The following is a 27,523-nucleotide window of genomic DNA, read 5'->3' as shown; positions in this document are numbered from 1 at the left end:
AGTTCACTTGAGTTCACGTAACTTCACGCGATAACACGGCCCAAATAAAGGATTTTTGCGAGAGCTTGTTGCGGAGGGCTCCGGCACGCCGCAAGGATAGCTTTCTTGCGGAATTTTCTGTAGCGCCGGAGTGTCTCGGTAACCGCAGCCGGACAGCTCAGCAGCCGGTGAGAGAGGTTTACGTCTTTTTAATGACTTGGAATCACTGCGGCGCCGCACCCACCGCACCGCAACGGTAAGACCGGAGTCGGTGTGAGCCTGGGGTCATCTTCCCCTCTCTGTTTTCTGTTCTCCATGCTTAGTATGGAAGGAACAGAAACACAATACAAACATAGACTTATCACCTTTTTTTTTACCCGTCACTTGGTATATGTGTTTAAATGACCATCTTGTGCTTGAACATGTCATTTTCCACAGCTTTTTGTGTTGTATAGATAGATAGATACACAGACAGACAGACAGACATACAGACAGTCAGACAGACAGACAGACGGACGTAAAGTAAATTTTGACACTTTTACAATTAGTTAATTGTAAGTCAAGGAATTTTTCATCCAGAATTGTAGAAAAATATTCCTTTAATTGGGTAGTGCTGTTTTGTTCTCCCCTTTTGCGACTTAGAATTTTCAGTTTTCACTCTAAGTAAGTCTGTTTTGTTGATTTTCGGTTTATTTTCCATTTTGTGTTACATTTAAGCCAGTTTTTAGTTACTTTCTGTTGCCCCTTGAGCCTGTCTGCTTTCCCCCAAGCTCCCTTCTAGTCACTTCTATCCAGACCTGCTCCATGTCAGCTGATTACCAAAGACTTTGTTCTGTCTCCCATATATACTCTCCCTGTGCAGTTCTTCAGTGCCGGATCCTTGTTGTTTGGTTGCTCCCTCGTCTCTGGTTTCCCACGTGAGTTTTCCCTGATGTTTGCTGTTTTTTTTCTCAATATTTTTTCTTTTTACGTTCTCAGTATTTTTATGTTTTTTTGGACGTTTGCCTCAGTTTCCTCCTTAAACCTACAAGAACTCATCTCTGCCTCACTCATCTCTTCATTCGGGTCCTCAGGCAACCTCCATCCCCCACGCTGACAATTGCATTAATTAGAATAAGGCATCTGTCCTTAATATTTTTTCCTTCATTAGTTTTACTTTTATACTTTAAGTAGTTTTCAAAAAAAAAAATACTTTTACACATTACTTGAGTAATAAGCTTAAATTAATACTCTAACTTCTACAATACAGTAGGATCTATACTTCTACTTAAGTAATATACATTAATACCTTAGAGCAATTGAGTGGGCCAGTTAGGTCTTTAAATATATAAAAATTAAAAAAATGCATACATCATTATAGGAAAGGTACAATACACAATGAAAAAGACTGCATAAAGTTTGAAAAGTCCTTACTCACAAAAGCTGCTTTGTCACCGTCAGATCCATATTGAGCCATTAATCACTCCAGACAATCATGAAAATCATTTCCCATCTGTCGTATGACAGCGCAGTATAACAACTGAGGCGATGTTATTAAGGAGCATTTAGGAAAAGAAACAAGCCAAACATTGCCGAATAAAGAGACCAAGATCTCTAAGCAGTTTATGTTTATAGGCCGTAAAAAACGTGAACAGCTCTGTCATTGGCCCTCTAAGATGTTGCCTTTTTTAGGGAGTAAAAGCTCCAAACAGCTGACGACTGCAATATTAGGAGACAGGCTGTCATAATTTAATGCTGGTAAATTTGGTCTGTCAAAAAAAGGGTTGGATTTACAGCATGGCGTCTTGACATCTTATTTCCGAGCCCCATATAAGCCAAACTGACTGAATTTCTGTCATCTGGGTTGAGATGATGGTTATTAATCTGTGTTCAGTGTGTGGGCAAATAAAAACTCACTGCTGCACATAAAGGTTGTGGGTGAAAACAAGATGTAGTTGGTTATAATTTTTTTCTAAATCTTTTTGTGGCCTTTGATTTTGACAGCTTGGGTAAACAGAAATTTCTGCCTCATCTGTGCCACAGTTCTTACAAGCCACATACTGCCCATGGCATGTAAGCACATCAACTGTGTCACAGTTATAATGTGTACAGTATGTGCATATAAATTGCACACCTGCTGATTAATTGTACTGCTACTTAAATATTGCGGCAGGGTCCCAACAATAAGATTAATTAATCTGGCATTATCCATACACATAACTCATCTCAGTATGCTAGATGCTTGTAACTGAGGTACAAAAGGTCTGATTAATTAGACTAGTGAAATCATAAATTTGGGTCACTCATAGCGTCAGATATCTGTAACCCTTTATTATCCCAAACCTGTAAATCAAAACAGCGGCAAAAGCGACGTACAGGACTAAGGCCAGCAGACACGGCAAATTAGGAAACGGTCTGACAGCAGGAGGGAAGGAAGGATACTTCCACCAAGCCTGCAAGAGAAATCTCCTAAGATGCTACAAATTGGGGAAAACTCTGACCTGATGCACAGCATGTGTATCAGGTCTTTATGTATCCATCTTTTGAACAGAGAAAAAGACCCAATGGGTCAATCCTAGACAATGCCAATGAAATCACAGTATACCTTGAAAACACAACACTAAAAACCTGCCTTCCGTAGCCAAAATAAGGATCTGCAAACATCCAACAGCTGAGGCTATGCAATTTGCCAAAAAATTCAATATTTTTTTGTTGTTTTCCACTTTTTAGTTTATTGCACAAACCAAAAAAGTAGATGTTTTACTCCAGGGTTTCAATGTTTTCATTATCTTGAAAGCTAGCTTTCCCAGAGTCACCTTAGTGTGAAAAAGAGGTTATTTCTATTATATTCTTCTACTATCTCCCTCTGTATCTATTTATGTATCTATCTGTTAGAGATTCAATCCCCCCTTGGGTATAAATAACACAATTTTATTTCATCCCTTCCATTCACATGCATGGTTCTGCATTCTGGCTGCAGCTCGCTCTTCACTTTTGTGCTGTGGCAAACCCACCTTCAATGTATTAAGGCAACCTGGAGAGAGAAAGTCAGTGTCTTACTCCTAATTGCAATGTGACCAATTTAAATGCCTCTAGGATTTAAAACTGTGTTCATTTTGCAAATAATAACGCAAATAATTGTCCAGCTCTACCAACAACTAATATATTGCATGGCACACCAAAATGACTCTAGATCCAAGCAAACCCTGCCTCATTAATAAATCCCATTCACACCAGTGCAGGATAAAACACACCATGCAGATTTTCAACCTGCCAATAATGATAATCAAAGGATGCTAAATGCTGGAATGGATATCAGTCTATTCCATTGATGCTTAGCCCATAACTTGTCACAACAATCAATGCATGGATCCATAAAAAAAATGGATTCATAAGACCAGCTCCGCTACTAAACTAGTGCACATGTCCATAACATAGTGTTACCACCAGGAAACAACCATAAAGAGCCCACAGGAGCCTTAAACCATAACTAAATTGGCACTGGCACATTTTATCACACCTGCCTGACCTGAGCCTGCTTTAATAGATGTGTGAAACTGTTCCTTTTTTTTTCTTCTAATTCTGCTTCTGTACTTGCTAGAAATCCTTTATAATTACAATCTGCTGCATCTTGCGATCAGTTCTACTTTCATTCTATGTGAATTAATGCTCAAAATTGATGGTCGTCGACTGTTCTGAATGTGTTTGAGTTTAAATGAAGCCCTGTCGTATTTTTGCCCTATTTAACGGCTTATGAAATTGGGCCAGCCTTTGATCTTTTACTATTCCCAAACCAAATAAAACCAGAGATAAGAAGGACGTGTTTAAGTAAGGCTCCAGCCAGTAAAATGTTATCAAGCTCAAGTTGTGCTATTAACTGCACTCACCTCACTCAGTTAGCTTTAAATGTCACAAGAATTACAAGAAAATCAAGGAAACATCTGCTTCCATCTGGATCTTTTTCTGTAACTGCACCTACCTAAACATTTACAGGTGCCATAATTTATGATACATGTCAGTATTAAAAGTTTTTTTTTGTTGGTGAAATGTTTACTATCTCTATAAAGTCCTTGTCAAAGTGATTTAGATTTAAGATCTGATGTTAAAAGGGGTTATGGTTTCAGGATAGCAGACCTATCTGTCCGTATGCCATGCTGATGAGGCGCTCGTTGACCAGCTTGTCTGTTTTCGGATTTCTTGGTTGCCGCTTCATGATGTCGCTCTCAGCCGTCTCATAAGCCAAGGAGATAGCAGGAACCTAAAGGAACAGGAGATAGAGAGCTGATTTTCCTCCAGTACAACAGATGTGGAATAACTTGTTTTTGCAGCGTTGCTTAAAAGGCAAGGTGGACCAGACATTTCAGGGATATAATCATGCAATCACTGTGCACGGCTAAAGGAGAGGTAAGGGAAAGCGTTGACAATTGCAGGGAGAGTTGTGGAAGAGATGAATTTCAGGACATTCATAAAACAAAGGGGTAAAAAGGTCCCTGTAATAAAGATCTCATATTGGCTAGGTTTACTAGGTGAGCAACAGAGCAATATGTTAGGCTTAGGGAAGGAAATCTCCAGGCCTTAGGTGGGATTTAAGGAGGGGGACTTTGCTCTGCTTGAAACAGAGCACACGTACTGTGTTGTCTGCAAATCCAGTTTGTTTTGCTGTTGCTCTCCTTTGACCTACAGCAGTGGGTGAAGATGAAACAATATAGCTAGCAGGAATTTTGTATGCATATATGCTTCTGTAAAGGCATGTGAAATAGAATTCAGCCTTAAAATCCCTGTTATGAAATTCCTAAACACATTAAAGATAATAATAAACATCCTGTTTCAGCTATTCTATCCCATTCTTGCTAAAAATAATCAGAGCAGACTCCATGTGCTTGCTGCTCTGCAAAATCTCTACAGAGTACTCGAGCCTGTAGCCAGGAGTTGCACTAAGCCATAAACAAGCTGTTAACACTATTACAGACAGACATGGGAAATCAGTCATTTCAGCAGAGCACTTAAGCATAAAGCTTTATTTCGATGCTTCTGCATGAAGACGTTCTTTTTGTTTATGTCCAGATTTCCACCAACGATGTAAATGGCTGAGTTTTTCTAGCATGCCAATCAGGAGAAAAAAAGCTGGGTCTTCAATTTCACTTATCCTACCCTTAAAGAAATATCTGGCCGAGAAGAGCTCTGTCCTTAGCTCTGAACCGAAGATGTTCAACAGCTCCAAGGTAACTTTGGACCACTATTACCTCTATGCGTCATGTCCTCTGAACTTTTTAGCATTTTGTTACATTGTAAAAATATTTTCTATATATTTTATTAGGACTTGATGTGATTGATAAAGCAGCTTATAGTCTGAAATGGAAAGACAAAAGGATCAATGTTTTAAAATATCTTTTAAAGTGAAAATCTTAATGTGTGTCCATTGATTAGCCCCACTTTTCTCCATCATCTCTAAATGAAATCTAGTGCAAATTATTACTTTCAGGTCACATCTGATCAGGAAATAGAGACCTCCTGTGTGTAATTAGATCTCGTTTATTTTTCCTTCGGTATGAATAAAGTTAAGTTCTGTATTTAATGTAACTATTCTACAAAGGCATCAGAGATTTATTAGAGATATTTAATTAAGAAACAGCTTCCTTCAGACCAAGTAAATGGGCAGACATGGCAGGGATACTTTTTTAGGAACATTTAAACCAAAGATAGGCTATAAAGAATTAATAAAACAATGGAATAGTTTAGATCAATACATTTAGATCATATATTAGACTAGACCAGTAAGACGGAATTATTTGGCTGTCTGGCTGGATTTATGGGAATGGATGGATGGATGGATGGATGGATGGATGGATGGATGGATGGATGGATGGATGGATGGATGGATGGATGGATGGATGGATGGATGGATGGATGGATGGATGGATGGAAACATAAATTTTGTATTCGTAATATCTGAAAATGTAAAAACAATAACTATCAGTAACTTTTCTAAGGCACTATAATTTGTCAGACTTTAAATGCTTTTTTTGTCCAAAATGCATAAATTCAAAAATATCTACGTTCTGACTTTTATCTTCAGGTTAGTAGGATGTACCATTTTCTGCTGCCTACGTTTGTTTTGATAGCTGACAAAATGTAAGAATTAATATAATGAGCACATAAGTTTGTCTGAATATTTTATTCTGCGATTCCTTTCTTTCTGTAATGATGGATTACGCCCCTCAGGCAAGCAGCATGCCAGCAACTCTCTTTGTTGCAACTGGAAATACAAAAGCAGAGACTGGCATCTGGGAATGGCAGGCCTGTGAAATGTAAATCTGCATGTGAGTGTCACTCGGCCTTTGTTCTGCTCCAACAAATGGACGTCGGCGCAAAGCCAAAAAGCAAATTTCCCTCACTGATAGAAAGAGCAAATTAAACCAAACAGTTGCTCTTTTTTTACCTCGAGGCCATCATATCTGACACCAAGTAACGCAATTTCCCCTAATGTCACCTTTACCTTCCCTGCAGCTATGCAACATTCTTACAATTAGCACTCTTTTAATGAGGCTCTCCTAAAATTAACAACAATTATAGGATAATTTAGTAAAAAGAGATGAATATAAAACTGTTAGTTGTAATTTTATATTAGAGCTATAAAATTGCAATAAAGTCACAATGAAAAGAAAGATATAAACATAGAAAAGCATAACCTTGCAGATTTTAAATAGAAAACAAATGAGTTCCAGTATACAGTAGGAATCCTTTCTTCTTGCAGTACTCACCATGTCAGTTCCCAGGTCGATGCAGAGAATGGTGACGGTTCCCAGAGGAAGAGGAACGCTAGCGATAATGAACACGAGGAAGGGGGAGATCTCTGGGATGTTGCTGGTCAAGGTGTAAGCGATGGACTTCTTTAAGTTATCAAAGATGAGACGACCTGTGCATAAACAGAAGAAGAAAATTGATCCACATTATTGGACTAAGAACTGCTTTTTTGATTTTTTGCTTTTTTATTTTTATTTTTATTTTTTTTTAGCAAAGCCATTCAATTATTTCTACACTAACAAATTTTAAAGTCTGATCTCTGAGAAATGGGAACCCGTTGTAAGAAATTGTAAGTCAGACTAAGAAATGGGGTGATAGTTTTTTCAGTATGCGGGCTGCAGCACTCTGGATCAGTTGCAGTCATCTGATCTATTTTCACAAATCTAAGGCAGATTTGTGAAGACACCATTAGAGTAATCATTCTACCTAAATAAATATAGTTTATAGACAAGCCAATTAACCAAACAGTCCTGTTTTTAGGTGTTGGGTTTTTAATGTGAGTGTGTGAATCGTTGTTTGTCTCTGTGTTGCCCTGCGATGGACTAGCAACCTGTCCAGGGTGTAGACACCTCTCGACCGTAGACAGCTGGAGATAGGCACAAGCACCCCTTGCCACCCCGCTTGGGATAAGCATGAACAAAAATATATGGATGGAAATGAGTTTTTCTGGAGCCTGCTGAGACATGAGTTTTTAAGTCCTGGAACCTTTCTATAGGTAATAGATTTTGACTTGGTTACTGTGTTTTATGTGCCTCTGAAGGTTCAGGTCTGATTGAGCTCTATGTACTAACTTGCATACTGTAAATCATAGAGCAGAAATAAATAAATAAATGAATAACCCCAGCTATGTTTAAAAGAAAACTAAACCAAAAAGTATAACATTCTGGTTACATAACCAGATCTGCACACCTTTAAACACACATTTTTCTGAGGGGCCTTTTCAATCAATTTCAGCATTTAGTCTAGTTGAGTTCCCTGTCCAGAAAATATAATGAATCTGATGTAAATGAAAACACTTTTACCTGTTTTTTTTTTTCCTTACATGTGCTAGATTTGGCTAAGGATTAAAACTTAAATCAGCTTACAAAGGACAGAAAAATGAATGGCAGAAATCTATCTGTCAGAAAATGGGTTAAAATCAGACTATCCGGCCCTGTAAAAGCAGCCATCATTAATTAAAAAAGATCTGAGACAACATTGACACTACATTACAAGAAGCTGTTTATAAAGTGAGCGTAAGTGTAAAGGCGAGTCTGCCAAGAGGCTTGCAAGAAGGGGACATGCAAACTAAAGTAGATGCAGCATTTCTATGAACAGCGGGTAAAAAGTATTTTTGATATGTTTTTAAGTGAGAAAGTCCACCTGAAAACTTTGTCTATGCAGTCAGTTCATCAAGATTACGATCCTGCCTTCAAATACTATTTTGCTGTCGGAGCCGCTCAGATCCCGTACACTGGCGGTGCTCTGTCACTGGGAATCCCATTCAACAGCAGCCTCTGGCCCAGTCGCCTCTTCACAGTTTTCTGCTACTGTTCACGGCGGCTGGAAGGCGTTTTTTAATGTACGTAATCCAAGCTGAAGGCACCAGAATAATAAAAGCATACATATTTTGCAGGTTTTGACATTTTTAAGTTAATTTAGGCATTAATAAACTGCCTCAGAGGAGTGATCATCGATCTGCATCAGCAGTGCTGTGTCTGTCTGCCTGCCAGCTCCAGATCAGCTCCTCTGATTGGTTGATGTGGCACGTTGAGCAGCAAGAGTAAAATTTTTCCAACTCCACACCTTCTCTTTCTGGAGTGCACCAAGCGCGTCAGATGCTCAGAAGCTCATGAAGCGCTGCTCCTGCTGCTCTAGACACACTGCAGGACCTTTTGCTGCGCCTTGATGTGCATCAACCATTGACTTTGGACGTAATCAAGCTGCTTCTGCTGCCTCTGCTGCTTGCTGTCTGAACGTAGCATTAGACAACAATCAGGATATATGGACAAAGGTCTTAGGATATAAATCTGAATTATTTTCTTTAAACAAAAAACTGTCTAGCTGAAAGTTTTGTTGGAGAATGTATCTAACAAAACCAAAAACAAAATAATGAGTGTTTTCTTTACTTTAAATTGTTTGTACACTTTGGTTTACAATTGCATATATTCTAAATTGCTGGAAATAGTTTTGACCCCAAACCTTCAGGTGTCTGCAATAGAGCCTATGAGGAATTTCATTTTCAGCCTTCTGGCTCTGTATGTTTCAGCATATATCCAAATCAACAAAAGCCCAACTTCCTGAGATTAGTTTTTACAGCTGCAGCTGCAGCCATAGTTGGTAAATAATGTCATCACAGTAAAATAGTTCAAACTGTGGATAAACACAAATTACAGCCTGGTTGCTTCACCTGTTTTGTTATTTTCTGTAATTTCAAATTTTTCCTTTGCAGGTTTTAAAATAATGTATCATATACTCGTTTTTCTACATCCCAAAACCCGTCTTTTTCACAAGGAAGAAAACAAGGAAGATAAAAAAAAATTTCTTGTTGCTTAATAATTCCCTTTAACTGCTTTATCAGCATAACCTCATTAAATTTTTTTTTTCCAGAATATATCAGGCGGCCCAAGTTCAATTAAACAGCTGTCACCCGAGGCAGGTCTCAAGTCCCATCTCACCGCTGTCAGTGTTACTCTCAAGTGAGATCTCAAAGTGCGATGAAATGTCACATTAAATTTACTGAATACTGTTCAAATTACGCAGTGCTCCTTTTAATTCTGTACCATATAGTTGTTTTTCTCATTATTTATGTCTTGTTTGATGTTTCGTTTTTACAAAAAAGGCAACATAAAGAAACGTAAGAAGACTAATAAAACAGCAGCACTTGTTTATAAAAAAACCTGTATATTTAGACCATGGGAAATTAAACAAAACCTTTATTGTACTGGGACTATGTTAAGATCCTTTTAAAAGAAATAACAACAAAAACATTGTTCCCTTAAACAGAAAACACAAGCATGGTCATTCTGATGAGTTCTTTTAAATCATTCAAAGTTAAAAGCAGGAAAATTCTCATCTATATTTTGAAGGAACACCTCAAACACCCTGATTTCCTTTCTAACGTAATTGAAAAGACTGCACAAATCATGTTTGAAATTAGAAAGGTAATTGTGGACCTCTATAGGTGTTATTTATCCTTCACTCCATTTTCCAAAAAATTTGAAGTTGCCATGGTTAAAATCTGCCAACTTTTATGAAATAAAGAGCACAATGAAAATGTTTAACACCCCATAATAGTCAGGGTTGATGCCCAGGAGATACTTTAGTGGAGGATGTTTACAATAATCTCTGAACTTTATCTACACAGAAAGCGGTTTGTTGAAATTTAAAGTTTCATATTCTGTTCTAAAAAGCAGTCAGATTTTTTTCTAGTCAAAAGTCTGATAAGCAGCTTAAAAGACACTCAGATCTCTGGCTAGGATATTGTATGTTGTTACTTTGTATGTCTGCTGCCTGTCCGTTTCAATATCCACTGTAAAGTGTATGAACCCTCAGCCAGGTCATTCTGCTCTCTCCTTAAGATTTCCCTCCTCTTAGGGCCTGATAGAAATTTTTTGTACCGTTTTTTTTTTTTTACAGCTTTCCAGAGGTAAGCTGGTTCCATTTAGTGTATGTTTCCAAAAACCGGTATATTATCACTGTTTCTTTGTGTGTTTTTGCTTTATGACATCTTCTGCTTTGAAGGAGATATAAAATATAAAAGCTTAGCTCATGCCTATTTCATTAAAACAGGCCAAATAGGACATGGGATTTATCAACTTTTGTTCATATTGTAGTAAGACATCTATAATTAAAGTGCCAATGTGATTATCTTCACTCTTCCCCTTTGGAAACTGGATTCATTCATTCATTTTATTTTTCCATTTACAAAACATTTCTTATCAATTAATCAATTAATCCACTGAATGACTGAAAAGCCACTCGTAGAGGAAGAAGCCATTACTCAAAAAGCAATATAAAAAGCCCAGTTACAACCAGAAAACAGGCTTAATTGGAAGGCAATTGGACCTTTGCTGGCTCCCACCAGCGTGAAAATAGGTGTTGAAATGTCTGCAGAACAAACAGAGCAAAAGTCTGGCTGCTTTCAAATCAACCTCAAATCACCTGTTTTGTGGTTGCCATGACCTGGATAACGGAGAATTTATGCAGGGAAGCCAAGTTACATTTTAAAAATGCACTCAGGGACAAAAACATGTAGTTTGATGTATTTAAATTGTGTTGGCTCATCATGATCACAGCTACATTTGTGAAAAAACAGGGAAACTTAAAAGCGTGAAAACAACACCTAACATTAAAGGAACGTCACTATCAGTTTGTGTGGGTGTTCTGCTGCAGGAGAGACTGGTGCACTTCACTAAATAGATAGCTCAGTTAGGAAAGAATGACATTTAGGCACAAAATGGTCTTCCAAAATGACAGAGATCCGATGAGTACAGGAAAAACTGTTTTGGGGTGTCCAATAACAGACCAAAAACTGTTTTGGGGTGTCCAATAACAGACCTGACTCAGTTTGTCAGGAGGAATTGGCTTAAGTTACAATAAAGTATTACAAGAAGCTTTTGGAATTATGATTAAAATGGGAACTAATGCAAGTCACAGCAAGAAAAATCTTGTTTTGTGACTTTTTATACCATATATGTAAAAACCTTGTTCAACTGTTCATATCAGACAGAAGGTTGTACCTCAAAAAACAAACCTAGTTATCAAAAATATATAATTGTATTTGTTGACAAGATTAATGAGGAATATTGCTTCTCACAGAAGAGAATTAAAGACAATGATTCATGAAATCAAGCTTTCAGAAAAGTTTGATGAGGTGCCATAAATGATTTATTGTTTGGTTTTCATCAGCCATAAATCATTCCTATATTTTAGCTGAAAGAAAACTTTTGTTGCATCTGTCTCTTCTGTGCTGGAAGTTAAGCTTCCTTTCAGTTACGTTCTTTTTGATTTAATGTATTAAAAAAACAACAACACACATTTAAGTCCATTTATAAAACAAATAAGCTTAATTGATATGAAATTACCTAGAAAGCAGTCAGGTCAAATTTGAATTGAAATTGAGCATTTCGTTCTTGCACTGTCTATTCATGCTCCATTTGGCATTTAGAAATACAGCTGCACAAAAGTGTCTGTTTCTGAGGGCCCTTTGGATCTCTGTTCTATTTGCTCAGTAGGACCACTTTACAAAAGATGACTGCTGTTTGTAGAGGCTGTTGTAGATTGGAGATGTGAAACTACCAACTGAAAGAAAACCGGATAAATAAAAATCAACAGGGCTTAGTCTGCTGCTTCAGATTCATACCTAGAAAAACCATCAGGTTTCATTTCTCCTCCCACTGACTGTATCTAAACTATATTATTGTTTGTTGTAGGCTGCAGTTCAGCAGATGCATTGTCAGTATTTTACATCAGCATCTTTTGGAGTCAGAGGGTGATACTTGTAATACTTCCTAAGAGCTGGTATCAGGACAATATTCAGTATATTACTACAATGGTATGGACAGGGGCGGATTTACCCTTAGGTGAAACTAGACAGTGGCCAAGGGCCCCAAGTTCCTGGCGGCCCCATAAAATTCCCTTTACAGTTATGGTTAATACAGCTATTACTTATTTGTTAATTGTTAAGTGTGACTCAGCCCTCCCCCTTTTAGTGTCCACCACATTGGATCAGTCCATTTTCTGCACATGTTCAGAAAGGTCCAAACAAGCAGCAGCGAACCATTTGAAAACAAACGGTGCAAAGAGCAGTGTTGCCAACTTAGCGCTTTTATAGTCATATTTAGCTACTTTTCAGAACCTTCTAATGCTTTTATTTCAAAAAAGTGCCTAGAGCCCAATCCAATCTTTTTTCTGCTACTGAACTCTGCTCTCCAGAGCAAGTCGATTGGTAACCCCGCCTCCTGCTCTCATCTATCTTGTCTGCTGTCATGATTCATGCAGCTTTTATTTAATCCAAATGAAAAATGGAGAACAGATAAGCAGATCATGGCTTGTCTACAGTGAAAAGAAGGACTGAGTTATTTGCTTTTGCCGTTGACTTTTTGGAAACACAGAAAGTAGCAATCAGCTAAGTGAGCTTAGTGCTTGGGGGAAAAAAATTCACAAGAAAACCACAAGAAAAAGGAGAAGAAGAGCGGGAAAAATATAAAAATAATAATGTGCGTCTATTCTATTAAAATTTCTGTATCTCTATAATGGGTCTGTTTAATGTGCTGTCTTCTCAATTCAGAGGGCCCCATGCCTGTCTTTGCCTAGGGCCCCAAAATTTTCTAAATCCACCCCTAGGCTTGGATAAACATCAGTGTGTTCTGAGCTACTCAGCATCTTTATACAGAGGTCTGAAAACGAGTCTATACCTTTTGAACTTTTCCTATTTGTATCTTTAATGCCATACAGCTTAGATTATTTCATTGGATGTATTTTGGGGGTATCTATGGTACTGTATGCTGAGCTTTTGTCATTCTTCTTTCCAAAGTAGTTTAACCTCAGTCAGATCTGATAAAGTTATTTTCTGAATATAAATCTTGCCATGGATTTGATAAGGTAATAGACTAATAGACTAGGTAATTCCAAACATGAATGTCGTTTGATCTAAACTGTTCTGTCGGCACACAAGCTGAAACTTTAGGTTTTTCTCAACCTGGAAGGTGAATCCCCAGCCCAGTTGTAATTTTTACGTAAATTCTAGCAGGATTTCTTTTTTTGCTCTAGCCATATTCCCATTCCTATGACTCTGGTGAAGAAAAGTACTCCTCCAGTATAATGCTATCAGGATGAGTTATCATGGCAATTGTTTGCTCAGGCTAATACGCTGCTAGCTTCTTAGCAAAAACTATACTTTGGGCTTCATCCCACAGTCTTTATTTTCTGTGTTATACTGTTTCTTAGCCTGGGTGCCAGTCCGAACTTAGTCCCGCCCACAAGGTTTGAGGTCGGGGAAGTTCGGTCTGGCTCTGCTCCATAGTAGCGCGAGTATTAAAGCCCACTGTCAGGCGATCCAATCAAATTGTCAGGGCGGGCTTTATACGATGATGGACAGATGATCAAGAGTAACGTTATCAACCACGTGACCAATGCGCGCTTGGGTGACAACAATAATGGCTGCCGCTGGAGAGTTTGGGTGAGTAGATTCTGCTATTAGGTCTATTCTAGAAGATATCGACAGCAAATTAATTTTAAAAGAGGAACAGAGAAACGCGATCAAGTCTCATCTTCTTATTCTAGGCGTGAAACTGCACGCTTTGATTTTTGTGGACAACAACTATGCCTCGCTTAAGATACGTCACGCACTCCGTTGCTCTTATTGGTTGTAGGTCTATCCAATTGAGTGCAGAGGCATTTTTTTTCCTGGTTCGTTCAAAACACGCCCCATAATCACAGCTCTATGGAGCAGTATCAGACTCATATTCTGACTAGAATTGAGTCGGACTACGTCAGGCTAACTGTTTCTGTCTTGGATCATTAAATCCCATAATCCAAATGATGGGATATTGCTTTATAATCTAACCCCTGTTTAAATGAATCTAAAATCCTTCTCCCACATCTGGCTGTTTTTTTATTTTCATGACCCTGACTGCTTAGTAATACTCCTTAAAACACCACTGGGGCCTTCATAGGATAATAACTTCATTTAAACATTGATGAATGATTTTAGCTAATTGAGTGACTCTTGAAGGTGATTGGCTTCAATAGACGACTTAAGGGGAATCAGCGTAAAGAGAGCAAAGTATAAATTCATGTTCCTCTTTTTAGGTTTTTACTTATAAAAATTTTTGAAAAAAAAAAATGTATTTTCATCTTTCATTAAAACAAAAAGCACAACCAAATATATAAAATAAAAATAAAAGATGATGAAGGTGAGGAATAGCTTTACCACTTAATGCATCTGACACATCAAAGGTACACTAGTCTTTATGGCCCTAAGTTTGAGACTTTGGAATGTCTGTCCCACGGCTTTTAATTGGAAAGTTTTATTCTAAAGTATTATTTTCTGTCTGACCTTCCTGTGCCTTCCATTTCTGCTGCTTATTTTTTTCTTTACCATTTCCTTCTATTATTCTGTCATCGTCTCAACACCTAGCACTCACCCTCCTCCACTCCTGTAACGATGGAGGCAAAGTTGTCATCCAGCAGGATCATGTCAGCTGCCTGCTTGGACACATCAGAACCGGCAATCCCCATGGCAACGCCGATGTCTGCCTTCTTTAAAGCCGGAGAGTCGTTCACTCCATCCCCCGTCACGGCCACGATTGCCCCCTGTGCCCAGAAGAAAAAAACAAAAACTGTCAAGAGGAGAAAGATAAGTAGCCTACTGTGATTTAAGTTTTTCCCCTCTACCATCACTTTCTGCACTGCCCTTCCCCCTCTGTCTTAATAATGTCTTTTCAGAGCTGCTCTGGGGAGATTAGTAAAGAAATTTAAATAGATTCGCAATCATTCAGTCAGATGCCGTCAGAATGAGTAAGCTAGTGTGAATTGTTGCATGACCTCAATACATGAATGCAATACTCAGATCAAATGTCTTTTCATTGCATAAAAGCCTTTTTTTCAGGAAATTTAACTTACTGTTAATAATATACCTTACAGATCTACTCTTGTTTTTATCTATATACTCACTAGCTCTTGTTGCAGGAACTCTCACAGAAATGAACAAGCGGGCACAAAACCATGTATTCATCCATTGAACCACCTGCCTGAACAAAAAGCTCAAGAACACTCAAACGAACACACATAGAAAGCTGCATTCAGCAGTAAATGGCAGGGACACACAAACACTTTTCCTTACACACACTTTTATTCAAGCATAGCTCCACAATTAGTCGTCAGCAGGCACATTCAAGCATCCTTCCTGGGGTTATCACGAGATACACATGCTTGTATTCAGCTATATCAACCAACCTCCTGAAATTTAGCTGAATGTTTCCCTAAAAAGGGCCAACTATACATTCACAAACACATGTCTGACCATTGACCTGTCTCTGGCAGCCCTCCACGATGATGAGCTTCTGCTGAGGAGAGGTGCGAGCGAAAACAATCTCAGTGTGGTTCCTTAGCAGGTCGTCCAGGTACTCGGTGCTCATGTCCTTTAAGTCTGAACCGTGCACCACGCAAGCCTTTGCATCCCTGTGAATGGCATACACATGAACAAAAACACCACGGAGTCAGTGATACCAAGCTAGGAAGGGGGTGATTTGACATTTTCTTGCCTGCCTCTTCTATTGAATATGTCGACTAATGCTGTGCAAAATACACAATGCTGTAAAAGGTTGTTCTGTAGGATCAGCATTTAGGCATTAGAAAAACAAATGCATGCCAAACAGCGGTAGGAAGCTATAATGGTGAGACAGCCAGGAGTAAAATCTCCCATTTAAAAGCATCAAAACTGGTCATACCGAAGCAATAATAAAACAAAAAAATGTTCTTCAATTCTATATAACTTTAAACATAACCAGTGTTAATAATGATATGACATTGATAGTTGAAGAAAGGATAGAATAGAATAAAATAAAAAAAAAAATAGAATAGAATTTGTTTGGGCTAGCAGTGGCGGCTCGCCAATAGAGGGCGCTGCCCCACCAGCCCAATGACCTTGATTAAGATATAAAAAAAAACAAATCAAAATTAAATTATAGAGTTAAAATATTTCGAAATATATTGATATATATGTTCCAGATGTGAAAGATTAATCTTGAAGCACAAGTAAAGAGTCATTTCGCTTTTGTCCGATTGGTGACGTATTTCTGCCGTAGGGCGCAAAATATTTTTGTCCATTGACTCTCATTAATAGTTGTACATGCTCAGTCATTCCTCTGCAATACAGAATTATAGGCGAGCTCTGGTGCGCCCTGAGGTGGCAGCTACTGTCATCACAGTCGTAGTGCGGGTGATGGACAGGCCAAGTGAAATCCCTTAAAACAAACTTATGAGAGAAGCAGGAGGTGAAATTGTTTCGACCTGTTCAGCCGAACTTCAAAATTATTCAGCAGCCCTAAGACAGATGGAGACGGTACAGTCTGTCTTTTTCCAGGACCTGATTTAGCTTCAAGGCTTGGCTAACTGCATGCAGCGAGGCTGACGCTTTATTCTGCTTTCCCTGCCTCCTTTTTCAAACATCAGGATCTGACCCAGCATGGATAGACAGGTAGGACTAATTTAAAGCACTTTTTAGAAAAAGCAAAGAAGAATAAACAATCTAGGATTCACATGGAAAATAATATAATATAGTGTACTTTTCATAGATGTTTGTTAATTTGCATAGATGCTCTTAAATAAACACGATATCGGACAATAAATATTTTTTATATATTAAAAAAAATATAAAGCTGACTAATAGTTTCTCCATTATTGAACTGATACATTATTTCTTGGGGTTTGTGACACAATATTGGACCATGAAAAACACAGATTTGCCTTCACAAAGCCTCAGAAGGGCAGAATGTATGCACAAAAAGTAAACTGTACATGATTTCTGTTTATTTTTTAGAAAGTCTTTCTTTAATGTTTTTTGTTGTTGGCATTCATATAAATATACTGGTGTGATATCTTAGTATATGTTTGATTGGTTTTGGTATATGTATATTTTAATTTATAGCCCCACCCCTGCAGAAAACTCCACCATCCGCCACTGTAGGCTAGGGGTTAGGTGTAGGACTAAGGAGTGTGAATTAGATTATGGTTAGGTTTTATACCAGGAATGGTTTGCTTTGGGGTCAGAGAAGAGGAAGTCAGTAGAGATCAGTTAGGACATTAGAAAGGTTTGTAAATGTCTGTGTGGGAGTGTCTGTATGGTATATTCCATTATGGAGCAAAATAACATAGATAATTCAACAATAACCTAACCCTGACATTTATTCTAACCTTAAAGGAATAGTACACCCAAAACATGATTAGCCTTCATTTTCTACCCACCCCCATGCTGAACAACACCCTGGAGTACTTTTTTGATATCTCAAATGCATCTGGAGATCTGGGAGGCTTCTTGCTGTCTGCTGACATTCAAATAATGGAGGTCTATGGCGCCCGAGACAGAAAGGTCCATAAAAGTCCACAAAAAACGTGTCAATATTCTTCCATACTGCTCGTCCAATGTATTCCAAGTGTCCTGAGTGGGTAGCATCCAGAATTTACTCGAAACGAAGTCATTTAGAATGTTTTTAGAGCATAAACAGTAGTGTATAGGATTTCCTGAAAGCGCGCACATGCGCGATCACAACGCTACGGAAGCCGGCAGACCAAACCAGATGAAAGTGCGCATTCAGCGTCTGCTCTTCCAATAATGCAAGCGTAGAAGAAGAAATGTGCTGTTTACCTGTGCAAAGAAAGAAACAACGAAAGAAAAATGTCTGAGGACTTCAGTGTTGAGGAAGAGCATGAGTTCTTTGCCGAGCTGAATGCGCTGGTTTGGTCTGCCGGCTTCCGTAGCGTCGTGATCGCGCACGTGTGCGCTTTCAGGAAATCCTATACACTACTGTTTATGCTCTAAAAACATTCTAAATGACTTTGTTTCGAGTAAATTCTGTATGATACCCACTCAGGACACTTGGAATACATTGGACGAGCAGTATGGAGGAATATTGAAACGTTTTTTGTGGACTTTTATGGACCTTTCTGCCTCGGGCGCTGGGCACCTCCATTATTTGAATGTCAGCAGACAGCAAGAAGCCTCCCAGATCTCCAGATGCATTTGAGATATCAAAAAAGTACTCCAGAGTGTTGTTCAGTATGGGGGTGAGTAGAAAATGAAGGCTAATCATGTTTTGGGTGTACTATTCCTTTAACTATAACCAGCATATTTTTGACCTTAACCCACAGTTAATTCACACCATACCTCTGTTAGAGAGTCTAACCTGACTCTCTAACATTAAAAACGGGGGTCCAACACATAAGGACCAGCCTTCAGTCCCCTTTTGGTCTCAGAAGGTTAATAAATATGCTAAAAATGGCCCTAACTTCACTCTAACTCCATTCTAACCCATCTCTACTGCCTAACTGTAACCCTTACTCAATACATAACCATTACAGGCTCATACCTAACCCTAACCTAAACTGAATTTAAGCCTTAGTCCTAAAAGTTACCCCTGACCCATAATTCCCCTCATGGGGTCCAGGTCTCTGGTCCCACAAGGTGCACCCGGTCCCCACAACCTGCTATTTTTCTATAATGTATCAAATCAAATAAAAAAGAACACACACACACTTTCAGAAACATATCATCATTTTTTTTTTATCCTTTTTTGCACAAAGACCAGCAAAAGGACAAATAACTCAATTAAATGTTTTTTGACGGACCACATAGACCTCTCCTTTGAAATATTTTGTGTCATTTTAATTTTCAGTCTGAGACTCGCAATATTCATTTTTTGTTAAGTTTTCTTATCTTTGTCCCCTGAAATAACTTTCTATCATTTAAATAACTTCGGTGAAACCAGACTTTTTTCTCTAATTCCCCGTCTATTAGCTCAGCTTAACAGCATCTAACCTGAGCATCTTCCAATCTAAGTCCTGAATAATTATATTTGCCTGCCCTTGCTTTAAACACACACTCCTCCTTCTGGCACACACATCCAGGGGACAGTCCACTGCTCACATCCTGAACCGCTCAAACAATCTCACAGTGGGTTGCCCTTAGACGCTTGAGCACACAACCACAACTTGCTCTGACACACAGACACACCTGGGGTTAACCTGGCACAGAGGGATGTTCAGTCTCTGAGCGATATCCTCAACCGTCTCGGTGCCCTCAGAGATGATGCCCACCCCTTTAGCGATGGCCTTGGCTGTAATGGGGTGGTCTCCAGTTACCATAATTACCTGTTAAAGGCAGAAATTCTCATCAGAAAGCGTACTGTGCTGGGTCATCATGAGTGGGAGCATGTTTGAGCTTAATTATAGAAAGCTATACAAATGTGATATATTCTTAAACTAGAAAAGAATAATGTAGTTAAAGAGCTCAAGGTTGATATGGAATCAATTGATACAGAATAAGGAATCAAAAATCAGTCAAGCAAAATGCGTGGAGCTTTTGGTTAGTATGATACGGAGACAAGCTAGAAGCTTCAGAAACACTCTGTCACCATATGAAGTTTAGCCAGGATTATATTAGCTCTGTTCTCAGACTTTCTACAGAAAAGATAATTGAAAAATAGATAAAGAAAGCATCCTAAATTGGTATAAGAATTTCTGACAACATAGAAAGTATGTTCAAAAAGGCAGAATCCTTGTAAAACTCTTTGTGTCACAATTATTCCTGTACAGCAGGTCCAAGTGAGTCCTAAAGTTTCAGATGTTTCTCTGCTTTAACACACCTGATGGCTGATTAAAAGGCTTTTACTGAACTGCACTAGTCTCAAATGGGTGCTTTAAAACAGGGAAGTGACTGAAACCTGCAGTAGACTGACCTTCTTGACTCACATCAGACCAACCTGTAGTTAGAAAGCCAGAAAAAAATCAGTCCTCTAAATGCTGACTTCCTGATTTACTTTTAGTTTTACTTTTTGTTTTTCCCCATTACAAACAATAAGTAATTAATTTTAGTCTATATTAATGACACATGAAAAAGCATGAAAAAGGACAAGCCAAAGATTGTTTAAGAAATGCTTCATTAAAAAAAAAAGGTGACAGTTTTCTGATAAAAAAAATCAAAACATCTTTAAAGATATATATTTCTTTTCTCGAATTAACTCCAGTATATTTCACATTCACATTCCTCCAGTTGGAGGAAACAATGTTGAAACAATCATTGTGTGTCTTTCAAAAATTCATAACTAATGAAAGCTCGATAAAGTCGTTAAATTAAATGTGTGAAATCCCTTTTTTCCGCATTTGTAGTCTTGCCTTGAATTAGAACGGCTTTTCCTGCTCATTATCCCATTTCTATCTCCGCAGGCAATCTGCTAACCTTTCTTTGGCCGAGCTTGTTTTTCTGACAAAGCATTCTCTGTTTGTGTAAGCGGCTGATTAAAGTTGTAATTAATACAGACTTTAACAGATGGAGACTTTTAGAAACAGCTATCATAACAAACTGATTTGTTTTCTTTATGACCTCTAGCACGTACTTTTTACTGAAAAAGTGTCCCTTTTGTCATTTTCAAATTATTTAACTATATCTCTGATTTTTTTTAAGCAACCCCTGAAAACAATGATTAAATCCTATGATTTGTTTTGTTTTTTGATTTTTATAGATGTCTGAGATCAGCCTGTTTTTCAGTGTAGTCCTGTTTCTCTGACTGTGACTGGCTGGATGTGCTCTCTTCATCCTCTGACATGGGAGCTGGCTCGGAGCTCGTCTACCTGCCTGTGTGTGCCTTTTATATCTCTGCTTCTGTCTCTTTGAACCCCAGTCGGCGTCAGCAGATGGCCGCTCACACTGAGCCTGGTTCTGCTGCAGGTTTCCTCCTGTTAAAGAGAGTTTTCCTCTCCACTGTCGCTACAAGCATGCTTAGTGTGAGGGATGGCATTCGAGTCAATGAGTCGATGCAATCAACTGGTTTTCCTTAGATAGAAAACTTTGAATAAATTTGACTGTGTGATCTGGTGAACTGTAAGGTGCCTTGAGATGACATGTCTTGTGAATTGGCACTGTAGAAATAAACTGAATTGAATTTTTCTGAACAAAAAAAATAAATCAAAGTATTTTAATGCCACTGTTATGACACAAGCTTTTTTTGTATAAAATGAACTTTATTTGTCTGCTGGCCATCATTGATTATGGCTCTGGAGGTGATTTGAACTCCAAGCTGTGATGTGAAAAGACATTTGATTTTTCCAATACTTATTCTAAAAAGCTTGACATTACAAAGCCACAGGAAAGGGCTTCTCATGAACAACAATGACAGATAAAACTGTACAACCGATTACCTTGATGCCAGCAGAGCGGCATTTACCCACAGCATCGGGCACAGCGGCACGCGGCGGATCAATCATGGAGATGAGACCCAGAAAGCAGAGCTGCTCTGTGGGGAAGTTTGTCTCCTCACAGTCGAAATTGAATCCTCGAGGAAACTGGGATGAAGAGAGATTCAAGTGGCAGAATCCTGGAGGAGAGGATGGATCAAGGAGGTGATTGCACATCATGGATTGAACTTACTGCAGCTTCTTTTTAAGGAAAATCATTCCAGGAACGGACAACATTTGTGTGCCTCTTTAACTCAGAGATTACAAAAACACAGACAGTGTAAATATTAACATTCATTAACCAAATATTTTCATAATGTCATGAAGTATGTATACCACATGTGCAATTTAAATAATCTATAAGAACAAAAAGTCAGAATATTTTTTGTAAATTGTTTTTTTTTTTCATCTTAAGCACAACTTTTTTAAAGGCATAGTGAAGGATTTTTTTGAATTTTTGAAAAGACCAGCCCTCTCTGCAAAAAATGCACATGAACAACCCTGTACTTGGAACGCCTATTAAAAGCATGCAAGAGCATGTGCGAGCCCATTTCGTCCACGCAACAACGCAACATAAAAGTTGCTGTTTGCATCGCTCATACAAGCTTACTTTTGAAAAGGAGATTTGCAATTTTTCCACTATGTCAAACTCACCACCGGTCAGTGAAAATGGGGACGACCACGTAAGACAGCCTTACGTAAACAAATCACCAGCATGATTGACAATTAGGAGGACCACATATTATGATGATCCACCAGGAAAAAGAACATCCTCCACTCTACCTTTAATTGATGTTGAAGAAAAATAGAATCCATGTAAGTTTCAGTACAGTATGATCACTCCATGGCTATTTTCTGACTCATAAAGTTGTTTTTTTAGTTTTTACAGCACTAGTAGCTCGTTTTTTGGAGAGTGGGCTGACAGGAAAGGGGATAAGAGAGAGGGGGAGAGACATGCTGCAAAGGACCACATGTCGGATTCGAACCCCAGTCGGCTGCGTCAAGTACTAAGTCCTCCTTACATGGGTTGTGTGTGCTAACTACATCACCAATGAAGCACGCCCAACCCATAATGTTTCATTGCCCACTCTCGGGTAAAGACCACGGCAACTATACTGGGGAGTTGCTACCCTGAATTCTGGAAGTTTAAATCGGATATTTTAATCAGTAACAATTTATTACATAACAGATAGAATACAACGTCCTCTTTCTCTGAGATTTATTTGTATTTTTTATTCAGGAGGTGAAAGTTAGAAAGTTGCCAATTTATACTAAAATTGCTATAATTAAAGAATCGGTCTTTTCATTTATGCATCTTGTTGCATAGAAATATGAAAACAAAACACATTTGTTTTGATGGAAAGCCAAATCTACCCCAAAAAGTTTAAAAAAACATTTTCTTTTTGTCTTGAAACATGCAACTCACAATCATCACCTCCACCAGGTATTACAGAGACACAATAATTTACATGATTTTCAGAGTTTCACTCTAAAGGTGGCAATGTGCCTCGTTCCGCTGCTGTGACATCTACTCTAACAAAATGATGATAGCACATAATTATTACCTATGACACTTTTTAAAAGATATGCCAAGCTTTTTTTTTTTCTCTCTCTGCTGTCAAAATGGTGACATTTACTGAGTCGGAGTAGAGAAGATGTTGGAGACGGTTACCGTAATGACTTTTTACCGAAAAATGGTGTCTGACATTTTTCCAGGGAAAATATCTTTTACAACCACCATTTTATATTTCGGTTATGAATTTGACCTGCGTTAAGTTACGTAACCTGCTTTCTACCAAACTCTTACCAACACTTCGTAGAACATCTGCAAGGACATTTTGTAAACTGATCAAGAAATACATTTTTCTTTAAACAGAGGTCATTTTAGTTCATTTTTTTTTTTTTTTTTTTTTTGCTGTATTTCTTTGCTAGACCGCAGTGTCATTTTCTTTGTTGCAAGGATAGCAGTCTGCACTTTTATGGGGACATTTTCAGCAAACTACCCTGTTTACCAAGAAGATAATAAAAAGTAAGTGCTGTGTCCAACTGCTGCTCCTCTCCACCTATTACCAGACACACATCTTGTAATGCCGCAACACATACCGAGCACTCTCTCTCCCAGTCCGCCCAGATCCAGGTAGGCATTCTGGAAGGCTTCTTTCCAGCTTTCATCAAGAGGTTGCTCCTGGCCATGTATCATGATTGTACTGCACCTGTAACATTTAATAACAGACTTAGTGTCACTCCTCCTTAAAATAATGGCCTGAAATAATGGTCATAATAATGACCAAATATATGTCAATTATTCCACCCTTGGGGATAAAATAGCTGCTATGTCAGACTGGAATACAATAAATATGCTTTAACATTTGAATATGTGTTTTAACTGTTAGATATTATCAATTATATGTATAGAAAATACATATTAATTAAAGTGCATTTTTTATGTTATCTAATAATAAGAACTTGATAATAGTTGAATTGACATTGTAAGGAGTTTATGGTCACCAAATCTATGTTTCTATTTCCCAGGTCATTCTTAATTAAAGGGATTTTAGATGTTAATAATTTTTTTTCCTGTTTACTAAAGACTATTGTTATTATTAAAAACTAATAAATGGGTTATTATGGTTTAAATGATTGATTTCATCATATAAAAAAGGTTTGTGTTAAATATCTGCTCATGAATTAGAGTTGACTGCTTAACTTTTTATGAATTAATGTTTTTTAACAAATTACATGATCATATGTTGTTAAAGAGCAAACATTTGTTTAAGGTTAGGTCTATTTTCTGGTTTGCATTTTGTAGAAAAATAAGTAAAAATTAATTGAATGGTCATCTCACTATTAAGTGACCTCATATAGTTTTAAATCCACAGTACAGTAGGTAGGTAGTAGGATTATTATTTATTATACTGAATATTGAAAGCAACTTTAAAACATCAGCCTGCCTCAAGTATGCAGTCCTGCTCTCTGCGTGTTATGCCATATGCTGGTATTGCATTATATTCTGAGACTCTATTGTATTGTCCTTGTTACATGTATGTTTCATCTGTGGTCTTTATTTCTTGTTACAGGTACCTTATGTTTCTCCTTGTACCTGCTGCCCTTATCCTACGGGACTATGGATGAAAAGTAGCCTTGAGCTAAATCCAAGTGTATTTACGGCCCCCCGTCTGTTCGTTAACATGCTGTCCCTTCCACACTCACATATATATAAATAAATAAAACATAAAATAAAGGTAATATATACATAATTTTATATTCACTGATTAAACATGTATCTTAATTTAGCAAATATTTTCTCAACCATGCAGGGACCATTATGTTCAAACATTGCATGCCATTTACTTGTAGATCAACTAATACTGATTTGAATACCAACTATCCATTTAAATATAGTATCTGTTTTTAATTGTTTGCCTTTTTACTCATTTTATAATAGAAACCTGCCAGAGAGGCCTGCAGATAGAAATTAGCCCAAGGCATAATATGGCATTTTTACATTTGTTCAAATGTTCATTAATATGCACTATCCATCTCTTTCTCTTAAATAAATAAAACTAGTTAATAAATGGTAAAAGGTTAATGACATTTATTATATATTTGCATTTTGTCATACAGAAAATTACAAGCTAATACTTGCTGACATTATTATGGGAAACGATGAGATTTATATATAAGATTTATTAACCTGATCACTCAGTCAATCTGTTTGACAATTAATCGTTACAAAAGGATTTGTAAATAACTAGTAAACCGTAAAATATTTAGAAGTTGTCAAAAGTATTAACTGCTAAGGTATCGGTTCATCAATGATCACCTAATGATTTCCTGACAAATCTTTCATCATGCAATATTCTGAAGAGTTGGACAATAAATCTATTCTTACCCTTTAGTAATCATTGTCTATGTCCATTTGCAGATTTTGAGCTAAGTAGTGGTTAATGTTGAACCTTTACATAGTGGCATTTTACTTGAAGTAATAATTAATTCTTGTTATCTGCTTATATATCAATTTAAACAGCTAATGATGAAATAATACTACATAAAAAGTCACTCAATCCCTACCAGATGCATAATTTGTTTTTAATAGCCACATACAGGTGCTGGTCATAAAATTAGAATATCATGAAAAAGTAGATTGATTTCAGTAATTCCATTTAAAAAGTGAAACTTGTATATTATATTCATACATTACATACAAACTCATATATTTCAGATGTTTATTTTGTTTAATTTTGATGATTACAAATGACAACAAATGAAAATCTCAAATTCATCATATCAGAAAATTAGAATATTACTGAAGACCAATAAAAACAAAGGATTTATAGAAATGTTGGCCAACTGAAAAGTATGAACATGAAAAGTATGAGCATGTACAGCACTCAGTATTTAGTTGGGCCTCCTTTGGCCTGTATTACTGCAGCAATGCGGCGTGGCATGGAGTCGATCAGTCTGTGGCACTGCTCAGGTGTTATGATAGCCCAGGTTGCTCTAATAGTGGCTTTTAGCTCTTCTGAATTGTTGGGTCTGGTGTATTGCATCTTCTTCTTCACAATACCCCATAGATTTTCTATGGGGTTAAGGTCAGGAGAGTTTGCTGGCCAATTAAGAACAGGGATACCATGGTCCTTCAACCAGGTACTGGTAGCTTTGGCACTGTGTGCAGGTGCCAAGTCCTGTTGGAAAATGAAATCTGCATCTCCAAAAAGTTGGTCAGCTGCAGGAAGCATGAAGTGCTCTAAAACTTCCTGGTATGTGGCTGCGTTGACCCTGGACCTCAGAAAACACAATGGACCAACACCAGCAGATGACATGGCACCCCAAACCATCACTGACTGTGGAAACTTTACACTGGACTTCAAGCAACGTGGATGAAGTGCCTCTCTTCTTTTCCTCCAGACTGTGGGACCTTGATTTCCAAAGGAAATGAAAATTTACTTTCATCAGAGAACATGACTTTGGACCACTCACCAGCAGTCCAGTCCTGTTTCTCTTTAGACGCTTCTGACGCTGTCTGTGGTTCAAGAGTGGCTTGACACAAGGAATGCGACAGCAGAAACCCATGTCTTTCATACGTCCGTGTGTGGTGGTTCTTGAAGCACTCACTCCAGCTGCAGTCCACTCTTTGTGAATCTCCCCCACATTTTTGAAGGGGTTTTGTTTCACAATCCTCTCCAGGGTGCGGTTATCTCTCTTGCTTGTACACTTTTTTCGACCACATCTTTTCCTTCCCTTCGCCTCTCTATTAATGTGCTTGGACACTGAGCTCTGTGAACAGCCAGCCTCTTTAGCGATGACCTTTTGTGTCTTGCCCTCCTTGTGCAAGGTGTCGATGGTCGTCTTTTGGACAACTGTCAAGTCAGCAGTCTTCCCCATGATTGTGTAGCCTATAGAACTAGACTGAAAGACCATTTAAAGGCTTTTGCAGGTGGTTTGAGTTAATTAGCTGATTAGAGTGTGGCACCAGGGGCCATCAATTTTGAACCTTTTCACAATATTCTAATTTTCTGATATGATGAATTTGAGATTTTCATTTGTTGTCATTTGTAATCATCAAAATTAAACAAAATAAACATCTGAAATATATGAGTTTGTATGTAATGTATGAATATAATATACAAGTTTCACTTTTTAAATGGAATTACTGAAATCAATCTACTTTTTCATGATATTCTAATTTTATGACCAGCACCTGTATACTGGTTAATTAAATCTTTACATATAATTTCCTACAAAACTTACAGCTAATGCATGTTTTATAATGACCTAACCCTTACCTGATCAGTCCATTCAATACACATCTATTGAACAATTAATA

The 27,523-nt window shown here is 37.8% G+C and overlaps 1 protein-coding gene across 1 annotated transcript in view; it reads right to left on the bottom strand.

Moving 5' to 3' along the window:
* Nucleotides 1-27,523, bottom strand: part of atp1a2a (ATPase Na+/K+ transporting subunit alpha 2a) — a 95,205-nt gene that overhangs the window by 14,609 nt on the left and 53,073 nt on the right. Inside the window, exons 13-19 of the mRNA XM_038279243.1 lie at nt 23,800-23,909; nt 21,661-21,836; nt 19,478-19,614; nt 15,777-15,927; nt 14,892-15,060; nt 6,720-6,874; nt 4,093-4,216 (exon numbers count right to left, since the gene is read on the bottom strand). Coding sequence (XP_038135171.1) covers nt 4,093-4,216; nt 6,720-6,874; nt 14,892-15,060; nt 15,777-15,927; nt 19,478-19,614; nt 21,661-21,836; nt 23,800-23,909 — 1,022 coding nt within the window. The remainder of the gene's footprint in view (nt 1-4,092; nt 4,217-6,719; nt 6,875-14,891; nt 15,061-15,776; nt 15,928-19,477; nt 19,615-21,660; nt 21,837-23,799; nt 23,910-27,523) is intronic.

Source organism: Cyprinodon tularosa, unplaced genomic scaffold (genome assembly GCF_016077235.1).
Source record: "Cyprinodon tularosa strain WSP-4 unplaced genomic scaffold, ASM1607723v1 ctg102, whole genome shotgun sequence".
In the NCBI taxonomy this organism is placed as follows: Eukaryota; Metazoa; Chordata; class Actinopteri; order Cyprinodontiformes; family Cyprinodontidae; genus Cyprinodon; species Cyprinodon tularosa.
This window is presented reverse-complemented; position numbering and strand designations above follow the sequence as displayed.